At 37.6% G+C, this 18,338-nt stretch overlaps 1 protein-coding gene across 6 annotated transcripts in view; it reads left to right on the forward strand.

The window, feature by feature from the left end:
- Positions 1-18,338, forward strand: part of GNB1 (G protein subunit beta 1) — a 45,545-nt gene that overhangs the window by 18,509 nt on the left and 8,698 nt on the right. For 4 of the 6 annotated variants that reach the window (XM_083802367.1, XM_083802365.1, XM_083802368.1 and 1 more), the window contains 6 exons: positions 45-96; positions 6,906-7,013; positions 10,846-10,884; positions 12,185-12,291; positions 14,104-14,167; positions 16,273-16,435. In XM_083802367.1, coding sequence (XP_083658493.1) covers positions 6,957-7,013; positions 10,846-10,884; positions 12,185-12,291; positions 14,104-14,167; positions 16,273-16,435 — 430 coding nt within the window. In that variant the 5' untranslated portion in view covers positions 45-96; positions 6,906-6,956. The remainder of the gene's footprint in view (positions 1-44; positions 97-6,905; positions 7,014-10,845; positions 10,885-12,184; positions 12,292-14,103; positions 14,168-16,272; positions 16,436-18,338) is intronic. The other 2 variants (XM_083802366.1, XM_083802370.1) reach the window with 1 other exon arrangement.

Raw genomic sequence — 18,338 nt, forward strand, 5'->3', positions numbered from 1 at the left:
CTATTTCTTAATCATTGGACTCATTCTGATGTTTTTCTTTTCAGAATTTACATGTTTGACAGCAGAAGTTGGCTTTCTACTGTAGTAAGAGAAAATGTAAGTAGAAGAATAAGGTAGTTCCTTTTTTCTAGTGCTTGAGAAACTTGTACTATTTTTAAAAAGTGGCTAACCATTTTTTAGCTATTTCTTAGTCTATGCAAGTCTACCTATTTTCAACTGTAGTATGCGTGCTCTTATGTCAACAGGAAGGATTTTAAAATGGCCAGGAAACTTGCTAAATAATAGATGTTAGTGCCTGCCTGCCTTCAGAAATGGAACTGGCAAAGCAGAGGGAGACCATAGATGAAACTGTTTCATCTCAGTAGGGCAGGGAACTGTAATAAATAAGATGATTAGAACAGTTATTCTCTCATGAATGAAAAATTACTTATCAGCCATGTGTGACAAAACAGGGCCAAATTTCTTGTTAGCAAAGTGGTTCTTTGTCAGACCGTTCTTTTCAGTCTTCCTGTATTAAAGCAGAAGCAAAAAGTTTCAGTGTTTATATTCTGTGTAATTGAAATTGCTACTAATATTCTTGGAAAAGTGGAACTTTCATTACCTTCCTGACTATTAACTAAAAATGTTTCTGCATCTTGCAAAGCCCTTTAGTCTGTGGTGAGCATTACTGGTTAGTTGTGTGTTGAATAGAAAGGAGTTTTTCAGTTAGATTTTTTTTTTCTTCTTCCATCACTAGATACTCAGCTATTTTTCAGAAAGCAAGCAGCAAGCTAACCCATCTCCTGAGGTGTTCTCTCATAACTTGAGTTGGTCAACCCTAGACACCTTCTGTGTTCTTTTTTGGAGGTGTGGAAACTGGAACTGAACTCAGTGTTCCAGGTGTAAACAAACTGTTGCTTCACACAATGGCATTATGATATTGCCAGTATTTTCTGTCCTATTTTCTATGTAAGCTTTTGTTCTGTTTTAACCAGTACACTGTAGTAAGCCACTGTCTTTGAGCTATCCAGCACATGCTTGTTTGCTTCAAATAAAGCTTCTATCCCAGAAGCTTGTGATCCCATCCCTTTCTTATGTTATATGTGGAGACGTGTACTTGGGTCAGAAGGCACCTCTGAATGTTTGTCTTCTATTTGGAACATGTAAATGGTAGAGTGAACACCACAAATTTGTCCCACAGGCAATTCTGATCTTATTTACTGTGTTTTCTGTGGAATACGAGTCAAATAGGAATCAATATGTATTTTGTTTAAGTAATAAAAAAACCCTACAAACCTACAGCTTTTCAAAGTTAATACGATGCCAAAACACTGGAACTGACAGTGGATTGCGTATAATTCCTTTGTCATTGTGAAAATGTACAAGCTGCTGTGCATGTTACTAATAGGATTTATGGTATCAGATAGATTAGCACAGCTTCCTTTAATCAGATGACCTGCTATGAGACTGTCGGGTGGGCATAATGTGAAGTCATTGTTAAAGCTGTAAAGTTTTGGCTGTTTTCACAAGTGATGCATGTTTTGTGTTTTTTTTTGGCTGTTTCATACGTATTGCAGTGATGTGTATTAGCAGGAAAGGTGTTGAGGGAACAAATACCAGACAGCGTGTTCGTTTGGGAGAAAGTTGATTTAGCTACCCTTATGAAATGAATATATTGGGGTAATGCTTCAACAGTATAAATTTCCTTTGTGTTACCAGACTTCGCTTCAACAATGTCCTGATGGTTTTACTTGTTAGATAGTACTCATGTGCTGTAAAAATACCTTGTAGCAAACAAAGCTTGGCTGCCAAGGGGTAGACCTTTCTAAATATTTGACTTAGCTGTGACTTGAAAAATCAGCGGTCTCTCTATCTGTGGAGGTTATTCACAGGACAGGGTATTTAGGAGAGGATTGAATGTTCCATCTTCTCCATAGGAATGGAGTGGGAAAGGAAAATAAAAATGAACTATTTTGTAAGGTTTGCTTCATTGCTCTTATCAGGTAGTTTTAGAGAAAAATCCTATTTACCTAACTCAAGGATATACGTTTGGATGAGTTCTGTTGTAATTCAGTAGAGGTAAGCATTAGCCTACATACAAAAGTGATGGTATTAATGATATCTCAGTTCCAGTAACGGCTTCATTGTATAAACAGCTTGAGCTCTGGAAAGGATATTAAAGCTGTAGCAATGAAATGAGTGGGTTTGAGTTCTTCCTTAGCCCTTTAATTGTTGTCTTGTCACTGTTTTCTGAGGGGTGAGCTTTATCTTTAAATGAGAGTTGTTATACTGGGATCTTAAACATATCTCTGTTTGCAGGAAGTATTTGTAAGTTTTGTAGATTTCATAAAGTTTTCTATTTTTCAAAGATTCTGTGCAGAATCTTCTATTGTTCAATATATAATTGACTGCCTGTCTTGTGTGGCATAGAGAAAATCAAAAACGGAAATTTGAGATGAGTGATGTGATACATCCTTTTGACATAACTGAGTTGCAAAGTTTATCAGGTATGGAGTTAGCTGTAGACAATGCTTGGTTTTCCTAGGTGGGAAACGGGAAAGTGAATCTTCTGTGGGTAACTTGTAAGAAGAGATTAGAGACTTGTGTCATTTGGGGTGGTGAGGAGTAGTAAACTGCCTTGCAAGTACGCATATTATTGTCCCTAGCAAGAAGAGAATTATCTACAAGGTATACTTGTCAACAAGATTAGGGGGAATTATTAGGCTTAGAGCAGAGACACTTAAGCACTTCAGCCTGTGGAAAGGTCTTGAGTGAGTTCAGCTAAGTGAGCGTGTTATTCTTGAGAAGCCTGCCTTCAAGAACACAGTAACATATTCAAAGGAAAGTGAGGTAAGCGTGAGCTTGACTGTTACCTATTTCTTCACATCTGTGGTGATAATTTAGAAGAGGAATGTGGAACTTGAGTAGTGACTTCTGGCACGAGGCTGGCTTGACTTGGAAATTAAGTAACTTCCTTCAAAACACCAGAAATAGAAGCATCATCCTTATCAAACTTACAGTTTCTCTTCTCTTGGAAACCTTATTTTAGAATGTAGTTAAATGCTGTTAGAACGTGCCAAGGAACAAGAGTATATTATTCCATGATGCTAAATTGTGCTTGCTTCAGATGAGCATAAATCCTGTATTGAAGTTTCTGCTGCTTCTGTCTGTAATATGAATAAATCTGTATAAAAGTTTCCTGTGTATCAAGAGTGCCAGTAGGTGAAAACGTTTTCCCATATAGTTAACTGACCTTACCTGTTCCTGTTCTTTTAAAGGTTGTCATTTCTTTCTCCTTTTTTAATGCTGGGTACTAGTAATCTCTGCTGATTTACTGTACAGCTAGTACAGAAATTCAGATGAGGATGAAAACCACAGGTGTTGTATTTTTGGCATAAATTTAATTGCTTAAGATTTAGTGTAAAAGAAATGGGGAAATGGCCAAGTCGATGGGCTGGTTGACCCATAAATTTTACGGTCTGCTCCAGAACACTCCTATATTTTGATGCCCTTGGCTTCATTAGGATTTTCATTTCCTGAGTGTGAGTGAGTTCAGGCAAGTTGGCAGGAATTAGAACTTCCTGTTGATGTTCAAGCAACAAAGACTACAAAGAGAATGTGGAAATCTGGTTTAAACAATTCCTATTGATGCTGTGTCAGAAATGCAGTTCAGAGTTTGGAGCTGCTTGGAATGCTGAAATGTTAACTTAGAACATCAGCTGTAAAAGTGTATTTAACTTCACCTTGCATACTTGCCTACGGATACATGGTATTACAGGTTGGGAAGACTTCCAGGGTTATAGGCACTTAGCTGCAGATTGTCATGCAGCAAATACTGAAGTGTGAGTCCTAGCAAGTGACTGGAAGTCAAGATCCACGTACATATGTCTGGCTAAAGGCGTTCGTTGGTTGGGTTCTGTTTGTTTTAATTCTTAGGGGCTTTGAAGGGGTTTGGGCTGTTCCGTCCTTCCATAAAGTGCGAAGGAAATAGAGGCAGAGTCCTGGTGCAGAGTGCTGTCTTGAATTGGATGTGAGTTGGGAGTGGAGGCTCTGTGGAGTTACTGTATTAGGCATTTCAAAATGTAATGCAAGTTTTATTTGTGTGAAGAAGGGCACGCGTCTGCCCAAGTTACTGTGCCATCCTGTCAACTGCAGGCTGTGCCTGACTTCCTTTCGGTTTCTTACATGTCTGCATCAGCGATGCTGCTTCGGTGCTACCACTGGTCAGAAAACACTCGGCACGACTGGGCTGCTTCCTCTGGCTTTGCCACTTGCAGCAGTGCCCATCTGTGCGTGCAGTATTAAGCAACGAGGCACAAGCATGAAATAAGCTTCTCTGACATGGTTTGAACTCCTGTGTGTATGCAAATGACCCGCAATGAAACTACAAGGTTCGGTTTCTGTCAAGTGAACTTTCTCAGTGTGTTTTTTCTTTTTTTACTAGGGTTAGTGTTCATCTCCTTAGACTTATTTCTATTCCATACAAAGAATTTTTTTTTTTTTACTTAAATGTGAGAGGATTTCATTGCATATCGCACAAGCTCTGGTAAAAGTAAGTTGGCACTATTTTAAGCTTTCTGTTACAGGAGGGCATACCTGCTTTGACTGACATTAGATTATTCACCCTATTATATTTTTAAGTAAAGCTGCATGTAAATCTTCAGTGTAATTACCTGCAACTCTGCAGCTGGAATTCTGTGTCCTAAATCTTTATCTTAATCCTGTCATTGAGTTGTTCTGACCTTGAGCAGAACATTTAAGTTTTGGATTGTAACTTCTTTCCCTGTAATAGGGGTGATGCCATCTTTAAAGTCTTTGTACTCTGCCTGGAGAGGCTGGTATTTGTTTAGTGGGAATTGGGCTATTTATTAACTTAGGGAATGTCAGAAATAAGATATTAAAAAGCTGAAAGATCTGAGAATTAGTTGCAGTTTCTTTTTAAAAATAGTTTAATTCCTTTGACAGGAGTAGTGCATGCTAGTTCATAGTAGGGCTGGACTATAGTAGGAGCTGTAGACTGTCATGAACCTGTGCTTAAAAACTGCAGGCAGACCCAGCTGTGGGGTGTTATGTCTTAAATTTACAGGGAACAAAACATCTTGAGAAACAGACAAATGTTCAAAAGAAAGAAAGGTGGTTAGGGGATAATAAAACACTCTTGACAGGTTTTGTCTTAACTGGATTTTGGACTAAGCTGAACAAGCAATCTTAACAGGGCTTAAAGATGACCCTGGAAGCAGAAGAGAGAAGGAGACCTAGTTTCACAATAAAGTGAAGGGCTTTGAAGTTGAACGAATGGAGGCTTTGAGACAGAAACTAACTGAAATTGCTTCTCTAAAATATTTGGGGTTTCAGCCAAGAGTGTAAATTTGTAAATGATTATATGACAAGATAAGACATGTAAATTCCTTAAGGTCCTCAGTTTGGTATACTAGCAAAGAGAGCTTGGAGTTGTATCTGGTTGTGTGGGATAGCACTATTTAGGGAATGCCAAAGCTTTAGCTCTTGAAACTTTATTTCTTAGATAGTTATGTTTGCTCTGCTGCTTTAAGTTGCCTTCACAGTATGTTCTCCCCTACTCTGATTAGGTAAAAATTTGGAAGTTATTCTCATCCTTCCCCTTGGAAAGGACTGCCTAAGAGCTTTAAAAAAAAAAAAACCAACCAAACCCTCATGCTTGCAAAGATAAATAAGCTGATTAAATCTTAACAGAATAATATGTAAAACTGCTAGCAAAGCATTTACATTATTTAATAGTAAAGGGTCAGTTCTGACTAATAAAATGTTCTCAAATGACTACCGGTAGTATGTTTTTATAAACTTTAGGTGCTCTATGTAGCATTTGAAAATGGATCTAATACCTTGTTTCACAGTAAAGTGCAAACTTTATTAGCATGCTTCTTCAGCTTTTTATATTGACGTCAGGCAGAGCTTTTTAAAACAAAAAGTTTAGGTACTGATGAGTTTTAGTATAGAATACTAGTGAGAATGCCAACATTTTGACAGTGTGAAAATGCCACCATCTTTTCGGAACAGACTGGAAGATACCTATATGCCTATTGTATGGGAAAATGGTCCAATAATTGAGGAACTATATATGGAATATTTGGGAGGGGTCAGTGATGATTGCTTTATTGAGCCTTTATGTTTTTGGCTGCAGAGTACAGTGACAGAGCGATACGTTAGTGAGTAATCTGGGACATATCAATGCTAGGAAAATCAAGTATTGGTGGGGAGAGATGGCTGTGGGCAGTAGTTGCTCGAACTCCTCCCATCACCCTAACATTCAAAAAAAATACTAATTATATTGTGACAATACATAAATGTTAGAATTCTGTCTGGGAACTCTCAGGGTGATGTTTTAGTAATTGACAAGTAAGAACTTGGACAACATTAATGAACTATCTCCTTTTATATAGATGTCAGAACAGCATTTCTCATAACTGCTGTGTTTTGGACAGAGTTCACAATAGGCCTTTTTACAGCCTTTTGCAATTGCTTCTGTCAGTCTCTAAATACTTCCAATTCTTATTCTTTGACAGTGGGATTCCTTACTCTATTAAGTCCTACAGAGATATCTGAATTTTGCGTTTAACCTCTGTATTATGTGCTGGTAAAACTGAGTCTATACAAAGTTAAAACATAAAAATATGAATGAAAGAAAAGATGCCAAAAATAGCAGCCTGGAAGAAAAAGGATAAGTCCAAATTGTATTTTATTTACTGTGGCTGGAAAAAAAACTAAGCACGCTCCGTGTTAACGCCGTATTGTGAAGAGTTTTTAGGGAAAATCACTTGTTTTTCAATGCTGATAAACCAATCACTGCCTTTTTAAAGCACTGTTTGCGATAAATGAAAGGACTGTCTTCTCTCATAATTTTAAGTTATGACTTCTACTAATTCTCGTTACTGTCACCTGTCTTTCAGATTTCCGGTTGTCTCAGAGGTGGCAGCGAAGCACACCTTTAGCACAGGAAAATGAGTGAGCTTGACCAGTTACGCCAGGAGGCTGAGCAACTGAAAAACCAAATCAGAGTATGTATTGTTTCACAGTACAGATGAATGATGATTTGTGTATCTTGAGGGTGACAGAGATGGACAGAAATGATGTATTAAGCGGATGTGTTGGATGTTTTCACAGCGTTAAAGTTAGTCGTGGATATTTAGAAAGTGCAAGCACATATAAGTACTTTAGGTTACTTTTTGGTTCTTGATATTGCTCAGAAAATGATAGCTACACAAATCCACAAAATGTACTAGATTAAAATGAACAGTTAATGAAAATTTTCTGAGCCAGATCGTAACAGTTTTTTCCCTTTCATTGGGATGTTTATTTCGCATTCTCTTTTGAAGTGTACTTGTGAGGAGCCTAGCTAAAAGAACAAATTTGGGGCAGTAAGTTGGTTCCAGATATTGACCTCGTACTAAATAGTTAAATGGTCATTCAAAAACATATGCCTTGTTAAACTTCCAGTAACCCTGTGAGAAAACAAGCTGCAGAATGAAGATGATGAAAACTTCCTGAGCATGGTTAAAGGTTTACATAAACTGTATCTGTGGACTGTCTTGTGAAATAGCAGTATTTAGATGAAGATTATAGCAATGTAGTACATCTTTCTGAATAGATGGTGTCTGCTCATTTTCTGTTACTGAATAAAAGAAGTAGAGGGAAAACAGTCTATTTATTTAAAAGAACCATGTAGCCCAAATGACATTTGTTTTAGATTTAATTTGAAAAATGTATTATGAAACGTAACATGAACTGGAATGTTGTCAGTCTTGTAATTAATTGGGGAGGGGAGCACGATGTATGCAGAACAAAGTTTGATCCGTTTTTCAAAATCAATTCAGTGATGCTAAATGATTTTAGTACAGACCAATTTTAAATCTTCATCAATGCTGAGATTCACAGAGACTTTGGTTGAGGTCTCATGCTTCTGTAGGAGGGACGTCAAAGATAGAACAGCTGAAACTGCCTATCAGTTATTTCTTACTCAATGTGATTTCTCTGTATGTATCTAATACTTCTTTCTGTGAAATTCTGTAGGAACTTGTTCTTTGAAGTAGGTTGGTGGTAACAGTGCTCTTACATATTGAAAGGAAAAAAATCCTGTATAAAGCGATACAAAAAACTATTGGATGTTTTTGTGCATCATAGCCTGTATTTCTCAGAGCTTATCTTGAACATCTCAGCCTATGACAGAGGATTTGAATTAGCAGACTCTGGCTAAGGTTACGCCTGGTACGCTTTCCTGTCCCGTCTTGCATGTTCCTTCCATCAGTCTTCAGCATCTGTTCTCTGAATAGCCGGTCATATCTGGTAGAGATCTGTTGCAAAGATCTGGGAAGATAGAGTACAACAATAGAAAGAAATAAAATTTTCTGCTGTTGTGTTTGTTCTGAAGTCCTAGTCTTTAATCTAGGATATGTCAAAACTAAGTAAAATTATTGCCTGCCTTGGGTTAAATTTGTAGTACATGCCTTCATTGTTCCCTCTCTGTCTCAGGCCTTTCTCAAAACTTGTAGTATATGGGAAGTATTCTTTTATTGCTTTCTGGCTAGCCAGCCAACAGGAAGTGTCTAAACTGACTGCAAAGCTCAGATTTGTCACTGGTACCAAACGCTGCCAGTCTCTTAACTCCACAGAATGAAATCTGTGTGCTGCAGCACCATGCTTACAGGTCTGAGTATTTGTTCTTCTCGTGGCAGTGGAGTAAGTAGGGACAGACTTTGCACACAACAGGCGTAGTCCAAGAATACATGAACTCCCTGTTCTCTGACAAGTTTCTTCACACCCTTCCACTTTCTCCCTGCCTGCTTCCCCCCACTTTTAAAAAAAAAGGGGGGGGGTGCAGGGCCTTAGATGGTAGGAATTGTCAAAAGCTAGCTGACATGTCTTGGTTCAGATTTTGCCAAAAATTTTTCACAGCTATTTGTCCATGGCAAGATCATAAGGTACTTGCTTAGTCCCCCCTGTGTCAGTTTTGGCTTTAGTGTATGTCAATGTAGTTGTTCAAAGTGCATTTGCACGTTTACCATGTGAACGCAGTTTGAAACTTAACTGTATCCTTGCCAAAATTCATGAGGCTTTGATTTGAACTTAATTTAGAACAGGTGTTAAGCCATCTTACCCAGACACTGGCTCTTTTCTATTGGTTACAATTTCCCCCAAGAGTGAAAACAAGGCATCTTTTCTTTCCCTGTAACATTCTATGGGGAGAATGTGGTACTCAGGCACTTCTGTGGCTTCTTGTCCTCTACAAGCACGAGTTCCATGTTCCAAGAAAAATTATAATGATAAAACCTAAGGCTATAATTTCTGAAGTCCATGTCCACTGAGAATGCAAACTTCAGTGAGGTGCACAGTAAATTACTTCATACTGTTGTAAAGACTGGAGACTAGTCTAATGGATTTATATATTGGCTTTTTTTCTAAAACTGTATTTATTATCTCAGTCCCTTCAGACGTAAAAGCTATATAGAAAAAGAGAATATAGTGTATTACTGCATGAAAACAAGCAAGAGCACTCTTATTATGGAGTAGCATTCATCCTGAAATGAGCATAAACCAATTTATTAGTATGACAGTTTGCTTAGATGCTTTTAGTTTTTGTTTAATGCTTCTTTCAAGCGACTATGTAGATCGCTGGTTACAGCTTAAACTGAGTCCTGGTACAAGGATTTGCATATACACCAATGCACATGTGGGTGCACACACGCACGCAGAGAGGGTGTTTGCATGTGCTTCTTGAGCAGAGTTCGGGCAGGTGCTGATAACTACAAAATCATGTGTACTTCACAGGAATATCTGCACAAGCCTCTTCAATTTGTTTTCCCAACTGCTAGCCTGGAATAATTCTCTGAAGTTTGTGTTCCTAGGCAGAAAAAATATCCACTAAGTCTGAACAAAAAGCCCCAAAGTATTTCCTCTGGAAAACTATTCTATTACCCAGTAGTTCTTACAGCAAAAATGAAGTTATTGAGCTTGTTTTCTTTTTCTTAGACGTGTTTTTTCTACTTCCTTCTATGGTTCAGGAACTTTTCTCTCAGATTTTCATGGTTTCAGATAGCAGCTTTGTTTTCTTCATTTTTCTCCCTTGCAGTCGCATATACTTGTCTCATCTGTATCAGTCCATGTTGAGTTTTTGTCAGATTCTTCCTGATTTATCAGTTTTTCTGGTAAAGGGATATTCAAACAGCTGGAAAGCAAATGGGATTGCATCAGATCCGCATTAGGAAAAGGAAATTCAATATTGCTGAGCAGAAGATCCAAATTTTTTGTTTTTCCCTTTAATTCTTTTTTTTTTTTACTATTCGTAAGAAGAAAATTCCACTTGTGCACTTAATGTCGTTAACTCTTGTTTACCACTTTTAGGTAGTAATGGAAAAGCTTTGTTTCTCTTCAGTATCTGCTTAAAATGGTTATGGTTATTTAGAGTTGAAATTGAAAAATCCCACATAACTAAAACAGCTGAGCCCCTCTGAGCTGATTCTGTTCAAGCAAGGTGCTGTTGTCTGACAGTTTGCTAACAAAAGGGTAATTTGTGTATCTTAACTAGTTTGAGAAATGGATGCATCTCCTGTATTCATTATTTATTTATGGAACATAGTAAATGCTGCATTTCATTATGTCTGGGATCTTTTGTTGGGTAATAGGTTTCATGACAAGGAAGTTTCAAATGCTCAGCATATTTCGACAGCAGTCTGTCATGTTATGTTCGTGCTGGGGTTAGGATGGGTCCCTCTGGATAACAAGCCAAAATGCTCTCTGAACCCTATTTTGTGAGGACTTGATTAACTTTACAAAATGGAAGTAGAGCACAAATAAATGTGCAGAACTTCCTCTGATTTCTTTCTTCTGTTGCAGGATGCTAGAAAAGCATGTGCAGATGCCACCTTGGCTCAGGTAAGCATTTGAGTTTTTAAATGAAAATCTGTCTCCTTTATGAAAAGGAAATATGGTATAAAAAGATAAGTGAAGTAAATCTTGAAACCTGGGGAGAATTTAGTCTGCTGTGGATTATGTCATTGGCCGAGGTGACTAGTATTTGCTTGTTTTTCTACATATATCACGTATCAGTTTATTCTTGCTACCTACTTCAGTCTGTTTACTTGAGAGTTCGCTAATCCGTGTGTCTGATTTAAATGTGTTGGTACAGAAGTGATTTGTCAGTTCATTCATTTAAAATATCACCAAAATACTAAGTAAAAAAGAGTAATACCAACATTATGTGAACATAGGTATCTTAGTTTGTGAGGTACGGTGTTCCAGGTTGAACACACAATTTTCCAGGGTGAAAGTATGCAAAAAAAATCCAAACTACCCCTGCCAAAAAAAAAAAAAAAACACAAACAACTCAGTATTATTAATAGGGGAGGTCCATCATGAAGAGTTGTGTAAGGGAAATGCTTTTACCTGTTCATTTGAGGCCTGAACTGTTCTGATGGCCTTTGAAAAGAAGCAGAGACCTTTGCTCAAATGCACTTGCTAAATAATTCTGCAACACGGAGAGAGAAGTATGCAAACTTTATCCATAAAACAAATTTGCAAACTTTTGGATTTGTTGTGATGTGTACTCATTATATATTACTGGAAATGTGTGCTGTTTTAACTGATGTTTTTTTCCAGGCTGGAGAACTCATTTATGTTAAACTTAACAGCCAAAGGACGGCTAAACTGATTACTTCCTCACTTTGCTATTTACCTATTCCAGAGCTTACTTCTATCTTCCAAAAGTTAAAATAAAACAGGAGTACTCTGAATTTAATATTCCAATATTTAGAAGGGAAGGTTGTCTGGGTCTGAAAGCAAGTTACTTATTCATCCAACAAAAGTAGAGGCATGTCTAAAGCCCAACACATTGCACTCCCTTGTAGAAAAAAAAAATTATCCAAAAGGAGAAACCCCCTCCATCAGAGATCTGAAGTCTTAGAAGTCTAAGACGATACCACCAAAACAAAGTAATTTCGGATAGTTTCTATAAGTGTTATAGAGAGGCTGCATCTAGAGCAGATCTTTTTGCTTGATAAATAAGCAAGTACTCTGTAAAATGAAGTACCTGCTAGGCATTAAAAAATCAGTCAATATTCAAAATGAAAGACTTCCTGATTTACATTGCAATGCTCATTTAAATGTGATTATTTATGATGTGTTACTTGGAACTGTGTAGTGAAAAATTGAGGGTATGACACAATTCTAATTACAGATCACAGCCAATATTGACCCAGTGGGGAGAATTCAAATGCGCACTAGAAGAACGCTCCGGGGACACCTGGCTAAAATTTATGCAATGCACTGGGGGACTGATTCCAGGTGGGTGTTAGTGATACAGAACTGGATCATTGGGCTTCACTGTGCTTTGGAAAGTTGAGTGCACAGAAATGTTATTTACCTGTTCTACCACTAGGAACCACTAGTTCCAAGAGAATTCAGGCAACCGGGAGAACTCAGAAACTATTAATATCACTTTTTTCTTCCTGACTTGCATATTTTTTTCATGAGAATAAATTTGTTGCCAGAATACCAGTTATGTCTGCTTGCCCAAAAAATATAGTTGTGGTACCACGTGAATTCTGAGGAAATGTGGTGATACAGCAGGTCTCACCATTTCTTGTGGTGTTTTTTTTTTCCCCTTAAATTCTTCTTGCTAACTGCTAATGTTCAGTCTAGAGAGAAGCTAAATGATGCCAGTGTCAGCTACTTTCGTTTTCTTTTCTTTACAAGGATTTTAAGGCACACTAATGACAGCAAATCTTCAAACTTCAGTTAAGACCCTGTTGCTGCTTCCTTGCAGGGATGGATAAATTCTTTTTCCCCTAACGAATTTTTAAGTTACGAGTAAGGAATTTAACAGCTAGCCTCTTTCTACTCAGAACGGAGTAGAAAGGAGGGTTGATATCATTAAAGTTACTTTCTATCAAATTTGTGTAAACGAGCTGTGCTGTGTGAAGGAATTGCACGAACTCTTATGTGTATGTGTACAGGGAAACCACTAAAACAAAGTAGCCAAGTGCTTAACAAAGTAAAATATGCATTATGTAAATGGAAAATAATTTGTGATGTTCTACTTTCAGCTTCTGAATTGCTTAGTAATTAAAAATTGGAATGGACAATTGTTACATGATGAGTTAAACTTGGTAGGGTTTTGTGCCTTAGTTTTCCTGTGCCTGTGAAAGAAGCTCGTCTCACAGGAATGTGGAATTCATTACTTCTAGCGCTCTTTGTTTTATCAGTTATTTAAAAGACAGGGATTCAATCTCTTGTCTGGCAAAAGTGCATCATAAATCATAACAGCTGTAAAATATAACCTAGATCAAAAAAAAAAAGGCAAAGCCACACGAGCACTTCAGTGATTGCACTGCACTTTTCAGCTGGAAATGGTCAGAGAGGAAGAGGCATGGAACAAATTTGAATACTGTACTGGACTATTGTATCTGAATTTAGTTAGAAAAGGCCAAGCAGATGTTTCATGCCAGTATTCCCATCTATCTTTAAACATAGTAAAAGCATGTAAGAGAGTTCTGAACAATTAACTAGAACCTCATGTGTCAAACAGTTGCTGAGTGTGGAGTGAGGTGTTGATTTAAAAAATAAACTAAAAAAAAAAAATCTTCCTAAAGCTACCCCTTCCGTTAGTGATATCTTCACTGCATTTCATTTTTATTTCCTTTGTATTTCAGTGCTGACATTGATTCGGGCTTTTTGGACAGCTTAAAATTTTAACTCCTGTCCTACAAACAGGAAAATGGGAATCTATACCATCAACTTGTTTTCCCGACTCAGTGAATCTGAAACCTGTGTCTAGAACACACAAGCACCAATTCCATGCGACATTTCTGCCTCAGTTTTCATGATTGAGATGCTTGTTATGTGGTGACCGTCTTTCTGAAATCTGAATGTGTGGACATGTTGGTGTCCCATGACATATTTGCACAGTATTCATCACTTAAAGTTGATGGCATCCAAAATAATCTTTCTGGTGCTAATAACTAGAATTGAGTAATGACACGCTATACTTAAATGGTTTCAAGTACCTTGGTTTTGATAGTGGAGACAATTGCCATCAAAATGTGTTCCCCTTTGTCCTCCTGCAATGATTGTGTTTACCTCCTGTTTCCTCTCTAGGCTTCTAGTTAGTGCCTCCCAGGATGGCAAACTTATAATTTGGGACAGCTATACTACAAACAAGGTAAGATTAACTGGTGTGTTGCTATATAATTCAATTGTTAATAGAAGGAAGGAAGGATCATCTGTCATGATTTTGGCTGCATTACTTTTGTAGTCAGAAGCCTAAATTTTGACTTTTCTAAACCAATAAAGAATATAGCAGTATCCTAAGTGTGTTGTATATGAAAATGTGCACCACAAACAGAAAACAACAAAATAGTTCAAGGGACTGCTTTGATTTATTTTGATGCTGCAGAATCACTGATCAACAAAGAGCAAGAAGTAATCAGCATGTTGCACCAAAATAGAGGTTTAAGAATAGCCATGGTAATTTGTTGTCTGCAGTGAAGGATTGAAAGACCTGAAATATGTCGTCATTTCCTGGCTGCAGTCATATGATGCAGACGAGAATTACTTTTACTTTCACATGACACTGGTTGGTATTTAGTGGTTATAGTTACAGTTAAAAGGGCTAGCAACAGTTCGCATGCTGCCCCTTTGACTTCAGTTGGGAGGGGGATACTTAAGCCTCTTGGACACAGGAGCATGGAATTGACTTTTCCAAACAAATTTTCCTGACTTGGTTCATATCAGAGCCTTATAAGCAATTTTGCCAATGTGCATAAGCTAATGGCATGCTGCAGAGGGGAAGCAGAAACAAACACTTGCAATAGTAACTCCTAAAGCTGGGATGACTAAAATCTGTTAAGTTATGAAATTGTTGAATCCATAGCTTTACTAAAGAATAATAATACTGTTTGCAAAATAAAAATAAACCTTCCATTTTTTGCTTTTATGCTCTTTTTTTTTTTTTTTTTGATCCTAACCCCTAGGTAAATGGGTTTTAAATGACTGCAACAGAACTGGAAGATGTTAAAATAATCACTGTGCACCATTATTTCTGTATTAGTATCTCCTACTTTGATATAAATGTTAATTAATCCATGGCATCACCAAGAGGCAGAGAGCAGCTGTCTTATCTAGATGGAATGGAATCAGAGTTTGGTACCAGACGGATATTTTTTTTTTTACTAGAATCAGAGATGGAACTCCTCAGCTGCTGGAAACATCTCCCCCCATAACTGTTGGCAAGATTGGTTCAGTGAAGTAGTGACTGAGTTGTGTGGGTTTTGTTGTTTTTGCTCTGTTCTTAAACAAACAAACAAAAAACCCCCTGGAATTACAGCTAACAAATAGCTTGGTGTTAAAACAGTATTAAATTTGTCTGGGTAGCACCTGGAAGTAGTTGATGCAAAACATTTGAATGATAGCCTGCAGATGTTTTTTGGCCATTGCAGCAAAGAGTGGATGTAACACAGCTGTCATAAAAAGATCTTTTCCGCATGATAAGATAAGTGACTCAAGGTAAATATTCTAGGTAGTTCCTTGTTAGAAAACTTCTGAAAAAGATCTGGTCATGTTGTTAGCACAGTATTGTTCTCTAACTGCTGATCACTGCTGCATCACTGCTAACTGTAGCAGTGGAGGACCAGACACTAGTCTTTGCTATTTACTTCAGAAATGTGAGAGCATTGTGAATATTGCATGGGAGCTCACAATATACGTAAGGATATGATCCCTTTCTCAAAGATGTTATGAACAAATTTGAAGGATGAATGCAATAAATTAACAAGATAGAAAATGTTTGGTTTCAATATTTTTTATAAAGTTTTGTTGAGCACAGAATGACAAGGAAACATGGGGAGTTATTTAAATACAAAGTCTGATTGCTTGCAGTGGATTTCCAAAGAAGGATTTAAATGGCAGCGAGAGTAGCAATTTCCTCACTTGTTCATTCACAGCATAGCATCTAAGCCTGGAATTGGCAGTTCTGCTGACTGTACTTGGAAGTCAATATTTTCCTGAACCTATTACAAACCAATAGTAATCAGAGCACTGAAATGAAATCATTTAGTTTTTACCAAAATTGCTGATTAAACTGAATTCAGGAAAGGCAAATCCAAGGTTTTAATTACATCATTACTTGGTCTTACAAGCTATTTATTTTCTTCTTGTGCTTATGACCAAAAGATGTGTGGCTTGAGAGAGAGGGAGATGAAAACCTCCTGATGGGGAAGTACTGAATGAGTTGTTCTGCAGATGAAGGATTTAATGTATCTGTTTCAGGTGCATGCTATTCCCCTGCGTTCATCTTGGGTCATGACTTGTGCATATGCTCCTTCTGGAAATTATGTGGCTTGTGGTGGTCTTGATAACATCTGTTCCATCTATAACTTGAAAACTCGTGAAGGGAATGTACGTGTCAGCCGTGAACTAGCTGGTCACACAGGTGAGTACCTACTCAGTGATCTAAGTTACCTAAGTACATGGTGCAGATTGTTTTTTTTAAATCTGTTCAAGTTTCATTGGGATGTTATTTTACTGCCTGGTGTGGTATGGCTTTGTTAATAAGTTGTTCAAACTCTTCTGTGTGTTAGTCCCTCTGCTGTGTTTTTGGAATTTATCGGAAAGGGAGATGTAATTACAAAACACATTTTCTAAACGATTTTCTCCTCTTGCTTCCAGCTTTACTAGCTTTTATGCTGTTGCTTTTAAAAGTACGTTGAATTACTTGTTTGGTCCTTAGCCACTGGTAGTCACAAGCCTTATACAGCTGTTTCAGTTTTAACTGCTTGGATGATAATTGATTTTCCTCCTTTTTGCCTAAAATACAGTACCCTAATTTTTACCTTAAGTTTCTGTTTCTAAGGTGGGCTGTCATGTGAGTGAGGCAAGAAAGGTAGCCTTGTAGGCTTCGCCAGTTTAATTAGGCTGTAAACAGCAGCTGCAAGGTTCTGTTAGTGACAGATGAAGCAGAATTCATCTAGCTAGGTAAGAAGGACTATAGAAACACAGTTGTTGCGAAGTTTTTTGATTTTTTTTAAATTTTTTTTAGTTTAGGGGATGAGTTGAAATTTTTTCTTTCTGATCCAAGAAGCTCATTGTCACAAAGTACCTTTAAAAGCAAAATAGCTGAATGAAGATACTCTCTGCTCACTAAACAATGCAGTTAAGGGAGATGAGCACCTGCCAAGTGTGAACTGCTTTTGTATATTGTCTGATAATGGACAGTTTGCTTTTTTTTTGGTGAATGGGATTGGAATTTTTTCAGAGGAGGGGTGGGAGGTGGGTGGGTGTTCCTTAAACTCCACTGGAAATGAAAATTCTGGCTATATGTGTGTTCTTGTATCTTGTAGAGTCCTAGTGAAGTACTGAGCCTGTAAAACACATCAGTAGTTTGCTTTTTTTTGCAGAATCAGTAATTCCTCCAGAAATCCGAGAAAGGGATTCATCTGTAAGGCTGCAGTTGAGAAGCTGCACGTCATTTTTCTTGTCTTTTTGTTTCCACAAAAAGTGTAATCCGAAATGCAGCAAAACAGACACGGATTGCTCTAGAGGTTGCCAGCTTGGCTCTGGAGAAAACCTTTAATGGTTCTTTGGAGAAAGCATCAGGTGGATTCTGTGTCTGGCTGTTTTTTCTGTCTCATCAAACCTCTAGTTACAGGGTAAAGAAAATGGCACGAAGACTACTCTTTGAAGGAAACTAAAGTTACTCAGAAATGAATAGTTGTACATTAATGAATTTTTATACAGAAAAAGTTGAAGGTGTATTAAAGTGGGCTTACTGCTATTTAATTTTCTTTCAGTGGGTTTTCTTCTGTGGTATGATTCATGTAATTTAGAAGAATTCTGTACCCTCGGGGTGGAGTCGAGGGTGTGGGAAAGCAATGTTGATTGGACCTTCAGATAATAATAGTGGTTGTGATGTGACCACTTAAAGTGATTTATTAGGAGGTCCTCTCCCCACCACACAAACCCCTTTCAGGGCACAAGGAGAATTGGAATGATCTTTGGACACAGGGAGCTTTGGCTTTCAGTGAGTGGCCTTGTGTACGCATATAAAAGGCTTTAGCAATAAAAAGAGCATTATTTCTGTGGTGCTCTAGCTGTTTAATGGTCTTTTTAAGGTTATATGCTGTATTTATAGATGGGAAAACATGGATTTTTGCGTAACACAAGGCAGAATTCCCTTGTAATGCAAGGGAAATCAAGAGAATACATTTGAGACCTGACCAATTCATGTGCAGTCTTCTCAAAGGAGCAGTTTTAATGAGCTGCTTTTCTGTTGGTGAATTGCACAACACCTATAGCTGGAAGCCGATGTTTACAAATTTTCCTACTTTGCCATAGCT

Source organism: Anser anser (genome assembly GCF_964211835.1).
Source record: "Anser anser genome assembly, chromosome: 17".
Lineage (NCBI taxonomy): Eukaryota > Metazoa > Chordata > Aves > Anseriformes > Anatidae > Anser > Anser anser.